General features: G+C 30.5%; 1 protein-coding gene across 19 annotated transcripts in view; it reads right to left on the reverse strand.

Moving 5' to 3' along the window:
• The window catches only part of Dap160 (dynamin associated protein 160), a 261924-nt gene extending 246074 nt beyond the window's left edge, over positions 1–15850 (reverse strand). For all 19 annotated transcript variants that reach the window (XR_013031922.1, XR_013031923.1, XM_076516402.1 and 16 more), the window contains exons 1-4: positions 15562–15850; positions 5650–5777; positions 4330–4393; positions 3753–3940 (exon numbers count right to left, since the gene is read on the reverse strand). Coding sequence is in view for 17 of the 19 variants with exons in the window: in XM_076516402.1 (XP_076372517.1) it covers positions 3753–3940; positions 4330–4393; positions 5650–5761 (364 nt within the window). In the remaining 2 variants the exon portion in view is untranslated. The remainder of the gene's footprint in view (positions 1–3752; positions 3941–4329; positions 4394–5649; positions 5778–15561) is intronic.
• Between the last annotated feature and the right edge of the window lie 852 nt (positions 15851–16702).

The raw sequence follows: 16702 nt of genomic DNA on the forward strand, positions 1-16702 counted from the left end.
AATAAATGAAATAGGATATCATCAAGTTATCTTTAAAAATAGAATTCAAGTAGCAATTTTTACATTTTATTGATGCAAAATAATCATATGATGGCAGAATATTTTAAAAGAAAGTAATTGGCCTAGCATTCACCTAAATATCCATCTTTAAAACAAAAAGAAACTACAGTGGAGGTGAATAGCCACAAGATAAAGGGAAAGCCAATGGTAAAAAAACAGGGAAAAAAAAAGTAGTAGTACATCTTCACAAGCATAGTTGATGAATTAGTCTCAACAAAGAGATGGCAAACTGATTATATCAGCTCAATAATAAAACAATAAAAAGAAAATAAACCTAGCCAAAAATAAAATGTCATACTCTGAGTCACTTTTTACAAACTGCAAACCAAGATTTGATTATCCCTTACTCTGAAAAATTTCATGAAGGATTATAATAATGAAAGAATTAGCAGTTATAAGACCCTGTTTGCTAATAATATTTGATGGCCTTTATTCCATTAGTATACTATCAATGAGCGATCTATAAATTCCTTACATAAACACTACGTTTGCAAGGTGATGTATAAGAAATGTTTTGGAAAATATGTATACAGCTTATGTTGCCACATTAGATATTAAAGTCTTATAACTAAATATTTAGTCTTGGGTGTTTCTCTTGTCATAAACAAAGAAACCTGATTCTATATATTTTACATACAATGCCACTGTGTACTAACCATTATGTTTCCTGGTGACACAATGGTCAGCAAAGCGCAGATAGTCCATTGGATAGTTTTGTGCTTAAGTACAAACAAACCACTATCAATATTTGGCGTGTGTGTGTGTGTGTAAATAACCGAAAAAAATCATTTTGTTTTACATCCTCCATGCACAAAATATTACAAGACTTAGCAATCAACTCCAAACAGTAAACAAGTACTAAGATTATAACTGAAACAAATGATGGTTAGTTAGTGTTACTTCTTTATTTACTGTTCTATGTTTTAAGAAAAACATGTTTAAAAACTTGTATGTAAGTAAAAAAAAATGTATATGTATATTATTATTATTAATAAAATTGAAATATGACTAGTCCAATAAAACATAGCCAAAGACAGGTCACTTTATGGTTGCCAGTTTTATATTTTTGGATACAGTAACACAAGTGCACCATAACATTGCAACTTCTATAATGTTACCTAGGCATTGATGAACAGTTAATATACTAAAAAATACTAAATATATATAGATGTGTAATGTTATGAAAGTTTAACTATTTAAACTAAACATATATGTCTTCATATTATAATTTGTAGTCACTCTACAAAGAAAAATGCATTAGTTATTTATTTCCTAATTTTTTTTATTGAGGTTACAAAGTTGATCAAACCAATCCACACACAGATACAATAATGAAAATAACAAATATAACACTTTGTCTGAAAGATAGTTAATAAGTATATGGAAGCAACAAAGATTTTACATGCTAAATCTGAAAATTTACTGATACAAAAAAAGTATTATTAACCTTAAAATCAAAATTAATTTGCATGTCTGATAGTGAACATCTTGAGAGAAAAATAAGAACATTTATAATAAAAAATTCTATAATTAATACTTAATTTAAAAACCTGATATCTTGTGTTCAAAAGCCTTGTAATGTTTACCAATAACCTGTAAAATTTTGGAAAAATAGAGTACATTATCAAAATTTACAGTATAATTACTTTCATGATTATGAGCTGGGTAGCTTGCACCCAACCCATATGGAAGAGTTAAAGTACTTTTAACAGAAGAGGAATGAGAAGATGAAGTTCTATCAAGTTGTGCAATTCTTAGTTGCAGAATGATAACCTCTTTCAGCAATTTATTTTATATTTACAAAATTAAAACTTAGATCATATTAAAATTTAAATTATAAAGTGTTTTGATGTCAAGCTTTTTAATACACACTCATAATAAAGTAGTTTAAATAAATTTGAAAATTAACTCTGGAAAAAGTTCATAAAATGCAGTCATATCCTTTAGTTAATGCCAAACAAATAATACACTAATCAAAATGAGTTTCTTATTACTCCTATCTCCTAAACAAGATATTGTAGTCATGACTTTTCATTATTTCTGATCATTTAAAATTTGTTCAGCATAATCACTATGTTGTGACTCAAAAATAATCAATCAATCAAAATTAGTTTCTGATTATTACTTTTTTACTATTCAAACATTTGAAAAACACCATTATATTTGTTGTTAAACACACAGCTAGACAAAGAAACCCAATCTGTAGCATTATACATTCCCCCCCCCATCATCATTCAAAAATAATGCATTAATAAAATCACATCATAATTAGTAAACAAACTCTATAAATATATTCTCAAGATGGTTGGTATGGGTATTAAAACTTTAATTAAAATAAGATATAGAATAAAATTAACCTTTTTAGGTTGGAATGTGGGTTTCTTATCATCATGAAACTCCATAAATCACCCATGCCCACAACTAAACCAAATTATGAATTAACTCTTTCCATACTGTATCAGTCAATTTGACCAGCCTTGTAACCACAAAGAAACTATCAGTTTTCATACTATAGCTTTAAATCCTCTTACCATAGGCATCTGTTTTTTTTCTTCATGTATCAGAATGTTTTAGTGAAGTACTTTCAAAATCTAATTAATCTACTTTCTTTTCACAGTATATGAATATATTTCACATAAATATGTAGCATTTTACAAAGTTTTAACAGTACCCAAGTTTTAACTTCTTAATTTTATATGGCAATATTTTTTCCCTTCGTATGAGAATTCTGATGCTTGCTCTCTAGACATTCCCTCTTCTCACATTTTACTAACCATCCATCTAAAAAGTACAATATTCTGTGTAATTTACTTAGTATAATATCATCCTCATTAAGGCAAAGCATAATTTTCACAGCCTTGAATTTTATTTGTTCATGCAGTCATCAAATTGAAAATCAGGTTCCTCTTGCCATGCCCACCTTTCACAAATCAAACTCCCACTTAAATTAATTTTTACTCAAGTTTATCTCTCCATATCTTGACTAATACATCACAAATGTTTACATGTCATTTCTAATGTTAAAAGCATTCTAGAAAAATATTGAAAGTTTTCCAGCACTTTAGTTACTGCTACATAATACAAAACTTCCAAACATTTTTAGTAAGACCATGCATGTAGAACCAATATACAATTCTTGGCAGTAGAAGTCCAAGGCCTTACTAACATAAACATCCAAATCTTGACCAATAACATCCCAGTAAAAACTATTGAATACACCTAATTTATCTAATTTGTGAAGTTGTCTTAAATCATTTCTAAGTTCAGTGGAAAGTTTTAGAAATCCACTTATATTTCAGACACACAATGACTAATTTTTTAATTACATCATATACCATAAAACATATACAGTATACTTTTTTTCAAGACATGCTAAGATCTCCAAAATGTCCAAGTCAAGCAAAGTATGTGTATAAATTACAACATGAAATGATGTACAAAAATGGAATTCAAGCTAGCCCTTAAACCTTGGAAATATTACATACACACTTAAGACAACAATATGAGGTTATAGTTTTGCTGCTAATGACAGAGACAAATAAAGTATTAGATTGCATTAGTAAAACTCTTCCTAATATGTCATGAGACTAAATCAAAAAAACAAAATTCCCTACATGTTTATAAAAAAAATAGTTTATCTAAATTAATAGAACATGACCCTTCTTTCAACAAAAAGCAAAAAAGCTACTTACTCATACCAACAGAAGTCATTGGGCTGAAAGTTGAAATACCAGAACTGATTGGAATAGTAGGATTTCTGAGACTTGGTGGTAAAGTTTTAGGAAGTTCATAACCCTTCAGTTTAAGCTGAATCAGGTGCATTGCTACTGCAAATTCATGTTGATCAATCTTCCCATCAGCATTCATATCAGCTAATGCCCTATTTAAATTAAACATTCATACATTCATGACTAATGTGGTCACATACTGTTCCTATAATTGTTCTCATTAAAAACACAAAATGTCAACTGAAAAGGGATAATTTTCTTTTTAATTATGTTGAGGTCTCTGCATTTTTACTATGGTCCATTTATATTTATTAAATCATTTTTAAACATTAAGGTGTCATACTAACAGTTCAAACTGTCAAGTCTATACACAATATAGTTTACTTTCAAATATCTTAAATAATTGCTAAGTACTGGTAAAAAGTGCAACTTTCCAAATCAAGAAAGAATACAAAGTTCTCATTTTCTGATTTCAAAAGCAACAATTATTTTACCAAGTATTTAGGAGAACATGCAAAAATTCAAACAATGATTAACTTACCAAACCACAGCCAATACTTGAGGTGGGAGTCCTGATTGAAGAAATAAACTTTTGGCTTGCTGTCCTATTAAAAACAAGAAATATAAGAATATCTAAATTCACTTTAAAAATATCTCTCTTCTTTAAACATATTCAAATATTACAGAAATATTCTTAAAATTATAACATCTACAGTACATCACAATTAAAGTAATTCAATAGACTAAGTGCTTTAAGAAGGTACATCTTCCTTCTTCAGTGGTAGAATGGAAATAGCCTTTAATCAACATAATAGAAATGCATGACCAAATTACATGAAATTTTGAACAAACATACTACATAGCCTCTAATTTTGACCCATGAAAATATTTGTAATTTAATTTTTCCATCATTTTCATATGGTGAAATTTCCAATTTTGTTTTTAATTTTGGAGGTATTCCACATTCTACAAAGTTTAAAATTCAAAAACAGCTAAAATGGGATCAAAAATATACATTTAAACACATTTTGCCACTATAGCATCATCAGGTATTCAGTACAGTTGTTCACAGCACTTAAGTACACCCAATTTGTAACATCAAACATATAACCTTGAGCTAGCATAAGTATAAACCTACTCTTTGCCTTTTGTTTATTAGAGGATTGTATTTCTTTATTAAAATATACATATTAATACTAATAAACAGCCATGCTTTTTTATTTTACATTTATTAACATTAGTATAAATATATGGCTGAATGTAGATTAGAGTTTAAGGATCATATTACCCATATTCAAAACTTCAAATATAGTCTATAGTCTTAAATGTTCTTTATGTTATCTAGAATAAATCCACCACAAGGTCGTCAGTTTCATTTGCAAGAACATGCAAATTTAAAATATAATTCATTTTCCAACATTAAGAAACATGCAAAGAATAAATGTAATGAACCAATAAATATTGGCAACTTAAAATCCTAACAAAGGCAAAAAAAGAACTGGAACTGCACATAAAGAAAAGTTCACTAATCAACAAACTTCATCTAAGGTTAAATGAACAAAACAATGTAGTCTGATTTTCACTAATTCCATCAGTGTTTGTATTGTTATAACATTATTCCCAACTAAAAATTTCAAATTAGTTTAGTTTTAATTATTTATAAAATTGTAACATATGGGTCTTAGTATAATATTCATTAAAGATAAGCTACATATGTAACATGACTACTTGTAGAGGTTGACTAAACAGAAGCTTAATAATGTGAAGGTAGTATTTTTTTTACTGGTTGTAGCACTTTGCCAATTAAAAACATTATGAATAATAATAATAAATAATAAAAAAAATTATATTAATTACTTACCAGTTATCAAACCATTGATTGGCTTCAACTGGAGAAACTGCTCATCAAACTTTGCACGAGATTCATTTGGTATCCTCCAAGGATCAGTGCCAACTGGTTTCATTCCAGCCATTGTATCAGGCTACATCCTAAAAACAATAAAACTTGTATTATACTAGAAAGTTCAGTTTCTAGTTAACAGTCATGTAAGCTACTACTCAAAAACAGGCATCTTTAATTTTCTAATTGTTTAGTATCTCACGTTTTACTAACTAGTTCTTAACACTGTTAGGCAGAACCATTATTGGAAGTAGCATTACTAACAATGTTATGTTTTGCAATAACATTTAAGAAACACTTAAATGTTTAGTCAAAACAGCACATTTTGACTTTACTTGTTAATTTTAATGTTCAGTAACATTATAGCCTGCTAACATAATTAAAAATACAAAATAACTAATAACAATTAGGAGTTAAAACTATCCAATTATAAAAATAATATTTAATAAACTAATAGAAATAACCATAAATATTTTTTTAAGTAGCAGTAATATTGGAACAGCAGTAGAGGAATGAAATATTACAAATTCACAACTCAACAAAACATACTTTAACAGGAAAAAATGTGCAAGTCTTGTAGTAAGGGCCCTCACACTAATTAAGGACACCATTGGTATGTATTCTGTTTGTTGTTTATAAACTATCAGAGTTTAAGGTTATGTGCAGCACTGTGTCACAAAAAAGTAGCAGCAGTTCAAGCTGAACTGCATGTAACCCACAGTGATATTTAACATATACTTTAAGTTTACTAGATTGTTTTTTTGAATTTCACGTAAAGCTACACAAGGGCTATCTGCACTAGCCGTCCCTAATTTAGCAGTGTAAGACTAGAGGGAAGGCAGCTAGTCATCACCACCCACTGCCAAACTCTTATGCTACTCTTTTGTCAACAGATAGTGAGATTGACCATCACATTATAATGCCCTCATGGCTGAAAGAGCAAGCATGTTTGGTCGACGGGGATAAGATTACTGAAACTAGAAGCAGCCACTTATCACACAAATGTTTGTTTTGGTTGCCTTTTCTTTAAACATTCAATGTAAACAGTAACTCTGCAAGATAGTTGAAAAAATGTGTTCATAAACATTTCTCTATTGCTCAAATATTTGATTCTACAATGAAATAAAATGCAGCACTAAACAAATGAACAGTGAAAACAAAGGAAGGTAATGACAACATGCCTAAAATGCTTACAGGTGATTATTAGGACAATAAAAAAAAAAGCAAATGCTTCTAATGTTTGGAAAAAGCTCCAAGTGTCTCAATAAAAGTTGAATGGTCTAACACTGAGCTTTGTGTTTCACAGTTTTGATCATTTAGAGTTGTCAACTTCTCATCCTTTAGAAATTTAATCACATCACTACAACCAACAAGAACAATCATTTTTCAAACAATATTAACAGGACAAGTGAACATTGCCTACATGGAAAAATATGCCTTCTCATGTCTCAATCAGTAGTAGTAAAGACTTGCAACAACTGCAGGAGTTGTAGAAACAGGTAATTAAATAATAAATAATCTCTTATTTTTTAAGTTTCTAATATTCTCACATTTTATTCACATATTTTAAATAGCATAATGATGATGATTTGTTATTGTTTTTTTTGTTGTTGTTTTGTTGTTGATCATATATGTCACATGATCAAGCCAAAAAAAAAAAAAAAAACTTATGTTTTGCAAGTTTACTCCTGATGATGCTGTGATAAACATCAAAACATGTAGTTCACATTCTAAATATGTATAGGTGAGAAAGCATAAATGTGAAAACCCCTCCATTCTTGACTAAAGTGATCTTCTCCTAAAGTCAGAGGATGAGGAACCTAAAACCAGAAAGATGGTACTTTGTTGTTCAGATGAATGGCAAATGCATCTAAATGAAGTGTTCCCCAATATGAGAACATCCCTCTTGAAACCTTGAGGAGCTAGAAACCACTTTGTGGGAATGAGCTTGTAAAGACAGGATAACCACATTGCAATAAGATTCAAAACACTGGAAAAATGGAAAGCCAAAATCACAAGTACATGGCACTCGTGGGCCTGGAAGAGGTACTCAAGAATCTAAAAGCAAAGGAACATGAATTTCATACCCCTTGCTTGGTGAAATACATGGAGTTATCAGAATGCACCATAGCCACCTTCCACTTCAGAAAATGGATGAAATGAAATATAGATCAACAAACAACTATGAGCTACAAAACACTGATATGAAGGTTGAATTTATCCAACAAACTTCCAGTAATCTCCTGAGTATTGATATATACACCCAACACATAAGAGAAACAAGTAAAAACATGCAGATCCAGACAAAAAGATGGAAGAGGAACCCCAGACATAGTACTGATCTATCCAACCACCAAACAAGGTCAGTCCAAAGGGAAGAAAAATGACCAAAGAGTATGAAAACTTACAGGAAAGTTAACATGCCTAAGAGATAAAACCTCTCAAGGTGGGATTTGATGACTAACAGGTGTGATCAGAAGACATGGAATAGGAATGAGCCAGTTATCCATAAATTTATGACCAGAATCCCACTGAATGTACAGGGCGTTCGGTAAGTCACTGTGCACTTATATATTTATTAACAGACAAAACTGCACAGTGACTTTCTGAACACCCTGTAGATGTAGAATGAAAATCTTCACTACTTGACAAAATTTAAAAGGAGCAGTGGCAATTCCAGAGCTAGAAACACACCTCTCAAAAACAAACCCAAGAGGATGGAGAGATGAGAACTTAAATGTATGTATCCACAACACCAAAGCTAAAGATACAAAGATCTGGAGTGAAAATCCAACAAGGGGACAAAAATAACTCTATGGTGAAATAAAAAGAATCAAAAACCAATTTATATGGGGGAAGTCAATAACTACTATCCAATTCCCAGCCTTCTTGGGGAAAATGAAAAACAGAGTAAAAATATGCCTGAATAAGACATACTAGCTTGACAGCTTTCTTGAAAAGGTTTCTCCACTGCCTTTGACAATGACAACTTCAGACAGGATCCTTTGAAGGATGGAAAGGAAGTGAAAACAAAGAAAGAGATGGTGGCAACAAGAATTGTCAACAAAGCACTGAAGCCTGGCCTCAACAGGGCTTGGCTCCACTGTTATGTCACCTATATCTCTGCTATTGATATTCTTAAAAGGCATGGAAAAAACTAGAATGAGGATGAGAATACTGAGATGCAGGTAAAGGACCTGAATCATGAATAGCATCATGAAGGTTGTGATAAATGATTAGCAAAAAAAGACAGATGTAAGCAACCTTGCCACATCAATACACGACCCAAAAGAATCAGGATGACCACCCCCCACAAAAAAAACAACAAAAAACTGTCTCTTAAGGTGAGGGAGCCATACTTATGTCCTTAAGTGAGTTTAGGGGGAACAAACTCCTGCAAGCAACACATCTCTCCAACACAACAAAGCAACCAGGTAAGTAGAAAAATAATCAACAAAGAAAGCCTTGCCAAGGTTGACTACAGAAGGGATCTAACATCCACTGTAAAATCAGCAGCAGAAGGACAAAAGATGTGAAGTGGAAAAGTATAAAAAAAATGTCAGTAAGTGTAAGATGAATCTTCAAAAATTGTACTTATGTATTTATAAACTATGACTGTAATGAAGTTTTATTTGAACATTCCAAATATATAATCATTTCATACGTAACACATTTTTGCTTAAGGAAATGATAATTTTCCTTTCAAGTTTTATATTTTGAAGAAAATCCTAATGATTTTTCTGAAGCAAAAAGAAAGTACCTCTTATACTCATAATACAAATACAGTATGTCTATAAACAAAAAACATAAATTTGCAAGGATCCCCAGAAATAGATTATTACAACTTTAAAGTCAGTTTTTGCATATATGGGAAGAATGTATACTAACATAAATGGAAGCTGGAAAAGAATTAATTAGTTCAAAAGGCAAGGAATGCAAATCTAGATGGAATTTTTGGGTCAGGAGAGAGAAAAGCTATGATATATCTAAGGTATTCGTTCTCTTTATATGCAGGTCAGACCTTTATCAAAATTAGATAAATCAATCAAATGTGTTCACGATTTGCAAGGTCACTATAGATCATATTCTGGAAACATTTAAAATATTTCTTCTCCCAGGGATTATGTTTCATCCTTCTCAAAATTATATATATTAATAAGTAGAGAGATATGCTTAAAAGTTGTATACAATTTTCAGGTCAAATGGCAAATTTGAGTCAGAAGAGGGCAAAAACTAGGAATTTTATTACAGTCACAAAGTATCTTACATCAGCACAATACCTACTTTTGCAAATCTTAATGCTGATGTACTGTTACCCTGTAAGTCTCACTTTTTGAAGTTAACACCTACATGGAAGGATAAACCAGTTTCCAAACCCCTCAATAAAAAATCCATATTCTTTAAACTAATTAGGAAGCATATTTCTATTTCATTAACAATAATATGTATTGGCCTTAGTACCTTTCAGTGAATTTTTTTTGGCCTTGCTGCCCTTGAAAATAAGAGAAAAGTCCAGGTGAAATGACCTTGCCCTAAAAATAATGAATTTCCTGGCCTACAAGTTTTATTAGGTCTTAAGAGGTATAGTTTTATAAACTTCTTGGCAATGGTTTGTTTGTTGTTTTTTGCTAATTTATAAAGTTGTGTTGTTTTTTCCTATGGTACACTACTATCTATACAATGCAACTGCAACTAAAAGGTAGAGGTGGATAACTTTCCCATAATATGTAAAATAAATAAGAGGTATCATAAATTAAAATGATTTAATTATGTAGAAAAAGTTGGTATCTTTATACACGTAACTATATATAAAAATCTAATTTTTATTACATGGAAACTAATCTTGCAAGCAATATGCATGAACACAGCTAATAAGAAAACATGAAAGTACACTGTTTTCTTCATGGTAACAAACTGTGTTGCATAAACGTTTACCAGGCAATACAATACAAACAACCTAAACTCATAATTTCACACAATTTATACCTCATGTAATACAGAAAATACTGTTATAAAAACAAGAATATTAAATATCACTGAACAATTTTCTGATTATCACTAATAAATTTGGAGGTTATCAACCTGACTGGTCTGTGCTGTTTTTTTAGCAGCAACCAGTTTTTACTGTTTATAGTTTTATGTTTCTGTGCATGCTATATCTGGTTTGTATGTATTGCTAAATATTAGCTTGGTCAACTGATTAGAAAATTCTTGTGTGCACAATTTTAAAAGGCATATGAACCTATGCCAGTTACCATCTGAATACAAAGGTCATAGCTAGAAGAGATAACTGTTTGCTTTACTTCTTTTTTTTTACTGTTCTCTATTTGAGGAAAAATAAGTTTAATAATTCATTTCTAAATAGGAATAGCCTGTATACATAATGTATAATAATTGAAATATGGTTATATATATATATTACAAAATACTAGTTACTAAAACATAGCCAATACAGCATCACTTTGCAAAGACTAAAAGTCAGTTTTATGTTATTGGATATGGTAAAATAAGTGCATGTGCATCTCATAAATGCCAGTTTGGTAATGTTAGCCAGGTAGAACTGGAAGATCAATACAATAAAAATATACAATGATATAAGACTTAATCTACTTAGACTAAACATTTGTATTTGTGTTATAATCTGTCATCATCTCATAATAAAAAAAAAAGCATAATTTATATTTTTTAACTTTTTTATGGTGGTTATTAGGTTAGTCAAATCAACAGACCCCACTTAGTTAGAGTAGAGAAAATTACAGACAAAATATTATGTATTACTGAAAACAAATATTTTAAATGTATTTAGGAGATTTTAAGAGTTTACACAAATAATATCTAAGATTATAGGGATGAGGATTAATTTTTAATCATAACATAAAAATCACATTGCATTTGAACTAGTAATGAAGCAGACTTGATATTTTTGCAAACAAATCTTTAGTAAAAATACATTATTACAAAAAAAACTTTTTTTGTGTACAAAATCTTTGCAATCTTTACTAAATGCCTACCAAACTTAGTAAAGGTTTACATACTGCATAAAAAGTTATAATAAAAATATTTAGTATGTGCAAATGTGTATGATATTGAGTCCATCACAAAAGAGTAAATTCAGTAGCCTAATTCATAATAAACAATTATTGTTGCATATCTTCAAAATTTATTTCAAATTTGTAACCAAAATGTAATTATTTCTAATCTTCATATGCAAGAAAACAAACAATTCAGCAAAGATCACTTGTGCTCCAAATTGTATAGCTTGAATGTCACTGTAATGATTTTCATTAATTTTATCAGTAATCTGTTATCAATAATAAATTTTAACTGAAATCTTCTACCCCTAATATCCACTAACAAACCCAAATAGATTTAACCTCATTACACTTTTCTTTGATATTTTCAACTTCAAATTGTACATAACTCATACTTGACATGCAGTCACTCCCCCTCATTTCAGTAACCTATCCTTGTTGAACCACTTATGATTTTGTATTTGAAAGCAATTTTTATTTTGCAACTGTATATATTTAACCAAGTATCAGATATTTTCATGGTATCAATATCCTTATTTCCAACAAGTGCTCTAAAGTCATTTATTTTCAACACTTCTAGCATTGAAATACTAATAATTTAGCCTACACTAAAAAATTACTCATCTATTTAGTTCCTAAACCTTTTCTGTATTTTACTTTTAATTCATCAAATTATCCTGGCCCTTACAACTGTCTAGCTCTATTTTAAAGCTGCCTCTAAAGGTCATGAAACCATCTCCTGCTCTATTTAAGTGTACACTGTCCAATCCACAAAACTTTCTTTTCCCCAATCAAATTTACTCCAAAAGTCCAACCAGCCAATCTGATCATCCTTACATATTAACCTAAGTCTGACTTTCAGTCTTAGTGACTTGTTTCAATTATCATTCCTACCACTGAGTCATTGGCAGTATCCCCAACAACTTAAATTATAGCACTTTTCTTTAAAAGTCTATTATTCTTCTTACTTGCCATTTAGCTCCTCTGACCTGCTCCTCCCTACATCATTAACTTTAATCAACTCTCTTTGCACAAATATTACCTCACTGCTATATCTTTCATTACATTACTTACAATAACAGTTATTTCCTTCATTCCTCTATCTGGATAATCTTGTCACTCTATCCCTATTTACCCCAGAAAAACAATTCAATCTACATGTTTCACTAACAAATAAATTGCTACAACTATGACCTTCTTAAACTTCACATAATCATCCTTTTCTTTCACATCTGTTTCCTTTATCTGCTCAAACACCCACTCTTCAGTTTTTAATGGCTGAAACCTATTTAATGTTACTTAATGAAATATACTTTTCAGACCTAAAGTATAATTCTCAAAACTTTTTGCCCCATTAACTCTCTTATTGAAATCCCTACTTATCAATTGCAATCTTCCCATTTGAAAGAGAAATTTCCTCTGTAAGATAAGCATCTACAGTTACAAATATAATTCTAGCCATCTATGGGTAATGTAGTCAATTAAATGATCTATACTTAAATCTTTCAGTATGAGCCTGGTCTCTGATTCAATATTATAACTATTTTGTCCTTGTTATAGTTTACTTGCTATAACTTTTATCTCAGCAAGTCTATATTCATGAAATCTGACAGTTTATCAGTAAACATTACATGGTTTTCATACACAGAATATCAGATTTTTTAAACTAAATTTTAAGATTTTTTAAGTAATGTTTTTTCATCTCTTTCTTTTCTTATTGTATGTTACCTAACCAACATACAAAGTAATTTTCATTTTAAAATTGAAAATGCTTTTATTTGGAAGAAAATTTTATTTTACTTGTAATAATTATCAATTTAAAAAACTTGATATTTTATCTATTATTTTCATTACAGTACCTCTGCAGGTTGGATGAATTTGACAGACTTTGTAACCTTCACCAAAACAATCAGGAGTATAAATGTTTTTTTCTTTCTAAAATGACTGCAAATTACAACACAAAAAATACAAATATTTTGTCTAAATAGCTTAAATTTCATAACATTATACATTTATTATTTTTATTCTGTTGACCTTTCAGCTGTGCCTGACTAAGATTACAAACATTGCAATGATGTGCACTCAGGTAACCATATCCAATGATATAAAACTTGACTGTTATAAAGTGCCTTGTCTTGACTGTTTCTTAGCAGACTAGTATTTTGTAAAATACAGTTACATTTCAGTTTTAGTACATAATATATGCATACACATTTTTATTGTTTACAAACAAGTTCTTAAACCTATATTTTTTTGAGACATGAAGCAGTAAATAAAAAGGTAAAGCAAGCAATTGTTTTTTCCAGTTACAAACTTTTTTACACGTTTGCTGCTTGTTGTAGCTTGTTAAGCCTTAAGAAATTTCACATGTAAAAGATGTGAAACAACCAAAAAAATAATAAATTATTAAACTAACACCATAGAATTCCACAATAATTTATCAAGTGTAGTAACTAAGCTGTATTTGGATCTAAAAAATTATGAATTTTTGAGAAGACTAAAAACTCAACTTCTCAGTTTGGAGATTTGTATCAAAAGAATGATATGATGTAACACTTGAAAATGGTTGAGAAGTTTACTATGGGGACAATCTAAACTTTTGTTTGGTTATACAAAAGTGTCTAACAGTTTCCAAAAAGTATTTATAACAGTGTTTCCAAAAACTGAAAGAAGTGGATGGAGCCACTGTGTCTGATTCATTACATGAGCAATACCTCTTCAAATAGAAAAGATACAGGTTCTTATTTTACACTCTAGCTTGTCAGTGTTGGTAATTGATACACTAATTCATAAGAAACTAAACACTTTGTACTTCAGCATTGCAAACATCTAATATGTATCAATGCTCCATTCAGCATAACAAATGACTCTCAAAAATCCATGTTTTAAGTATGTGTTTTCAATATTTACTTTTAAATTAAGATTTCAAATTATGTGTAATACTAAAACTTTAATTATAATTTACAGTACCAAACTTATTAATATAAATTCACAAAATAGTAGTTCAATAAAATTTTGAATGCAATTCAACAAATATGTGTGTGGAGAGGATTAAAACTAATAAGCATAAAGTTTATTTACCCTGTTATATGCAGCATATTGTTGACTAAATATTTGAATGTTGGATGCTCACAGTATTGTTAAAAGTAAAACCATTGCTTAACAAGTGGTTCAAAACAAACTGAACAGCTATGCATTAAAATTTACATTTATCTTTATTCATCTTTTATTTCTATCTTTATGTTGAGTCTTAACTCTGTAGATGTTACCCCGAAATAAATTATATAAACAGTACTTTAATTAAGGACAAAAAAAAAGGCTACCAAGTCAACTTTGTGTTGCAAATTATTAAACGCCTTTTGAAGATCCAACTTCACAAGTCTAACTAAAATCTTTCTTGTATCGACTAACCACAACATACTTGCACTTAACTGTAACGTATTAAGTGTATGTAGCATTCTCAGTATTTAACCCACTGGTTCTCTGATGGTCGTAACACTAACTTGTTTAAGTTATGAAAATGAGTAACAGGTCAGCGAAGCTAGTGTAACTCGGACGGAAACTGCGCGACTTTTATAGTACTTTGGAATATTCGATGTCGTGCTTCTAAAATTGTATTAAATTATAATTTTTGAGTTAATATTATATTTTTATTATTACAACAGTATTACTATTATTATTAGGCCTAAGTACGACATTTGTACAATACATATTTATTTTTTAACATTCTTAACGTAATTCCTTTTCACAGCATACGTGCATAGTTATAAATAGTGAATTTTATCTTAATAAAAGAAAGAAATACACTAAAACTGCTAAATAAAATACTACAATTACTCACCTATGGTACTACAAATTCTAACTGCAGTAAAGTTACACCCTCATCTCTTTTACGAAGCTAAGTTTGCTAAACTGCACCACATCGATCGCTTGACCTACTATTCAGCAGATATTAATGGTTAGTTTCGTAGTAATATAGGTAATTTGTTCAGAACATAATTTAACAGCTGACAGTTGAAACTTTCGAAAATTATACAAACTGGTGTCAAAGTGAAATATAACGTATGAAAGTTCGATTTAATTCTGTGACGTATATAAGAAATTCGTTCTCTCTAACTTGTGAAATGTTTATTACAGAGAAATACACACGTGTATATAAATATATATATGGCCAGGCAAGGTTTCGGCGTTATACTTAGATCGTCATCAGGCAGGGAAAAGCAACGATAATTTAACACGTTAAAGAAAAGAAGAATAATATAAGGTTCTAATCACGTGAAGGAGAACAACAATAAAATTGACTTATATTAAATAATTTATTCAGACTACCATCACATCGCCTTTTAGGGTTTTTTAATGCACAAACCTTATCTAAGCCTTTCAGAGGTGTATAACGTTTAATGAACAACAGGATCTAATGCAGTGGTTCTTAACCTGGGTTCAATCGAACCCCAGGGGTTTGGCGGAGGTCAAGACACACACAAACTGTGTGTGTGTCCGTTCGTTCACCCCACTCGTATGATTCGTGACGTCATGCTCCACTTGGCCATCATTGGCTGCGGCTGATCACGTCTCATCACTTGGCCTTAATATTTGTGGTGCAGGGAACTTCGTGCGCTTAGCAGTCGACTTGTGACTGTAGTAATCGTGCATCATTTGTGATTTTTTCCTAATCTTTTAATTCCTTCATACTAACTATGTCGAGCAAAAACAGAAAGTGGTCGGACGAATACGTACAATAAGGAATTACGTGTATAACGGAACGTGATGGGAGTCGGCGTCCTCAATGCATGATTTGCAATGCCAAGTTGAGCAATTCCAGTCTAGCACTGGCAAAACTAAGAGAACACTACCTAAAGCTGCATGGAGATGGGAAATACAAGAACACAATGTTTGCTGAATTCAAGGTAAAGAGAGCCAGGTTCGATGAAAAGGCTACTTTGCCTGTTCTTGGCTTTGTACCCATTGACAAACCAATCCTC

The sequence above is a fragment of the Tachypleus tridentatus genome, chromosome 7 (genome assembly GCF_004210375.1).
Source record: "Tachypleus tridentatus isolate NWPU-2018 chromosome 7, ASM421037v1, whole genome shotgun sequence".
NCBI classification, from domain to species: domain Eukaryota; kingdom Metazoa; phylum Arthropoda; class Merostomata; order Xiphosura; family Limulidae; genus Tachypleus; species Tachypleus tridentatus.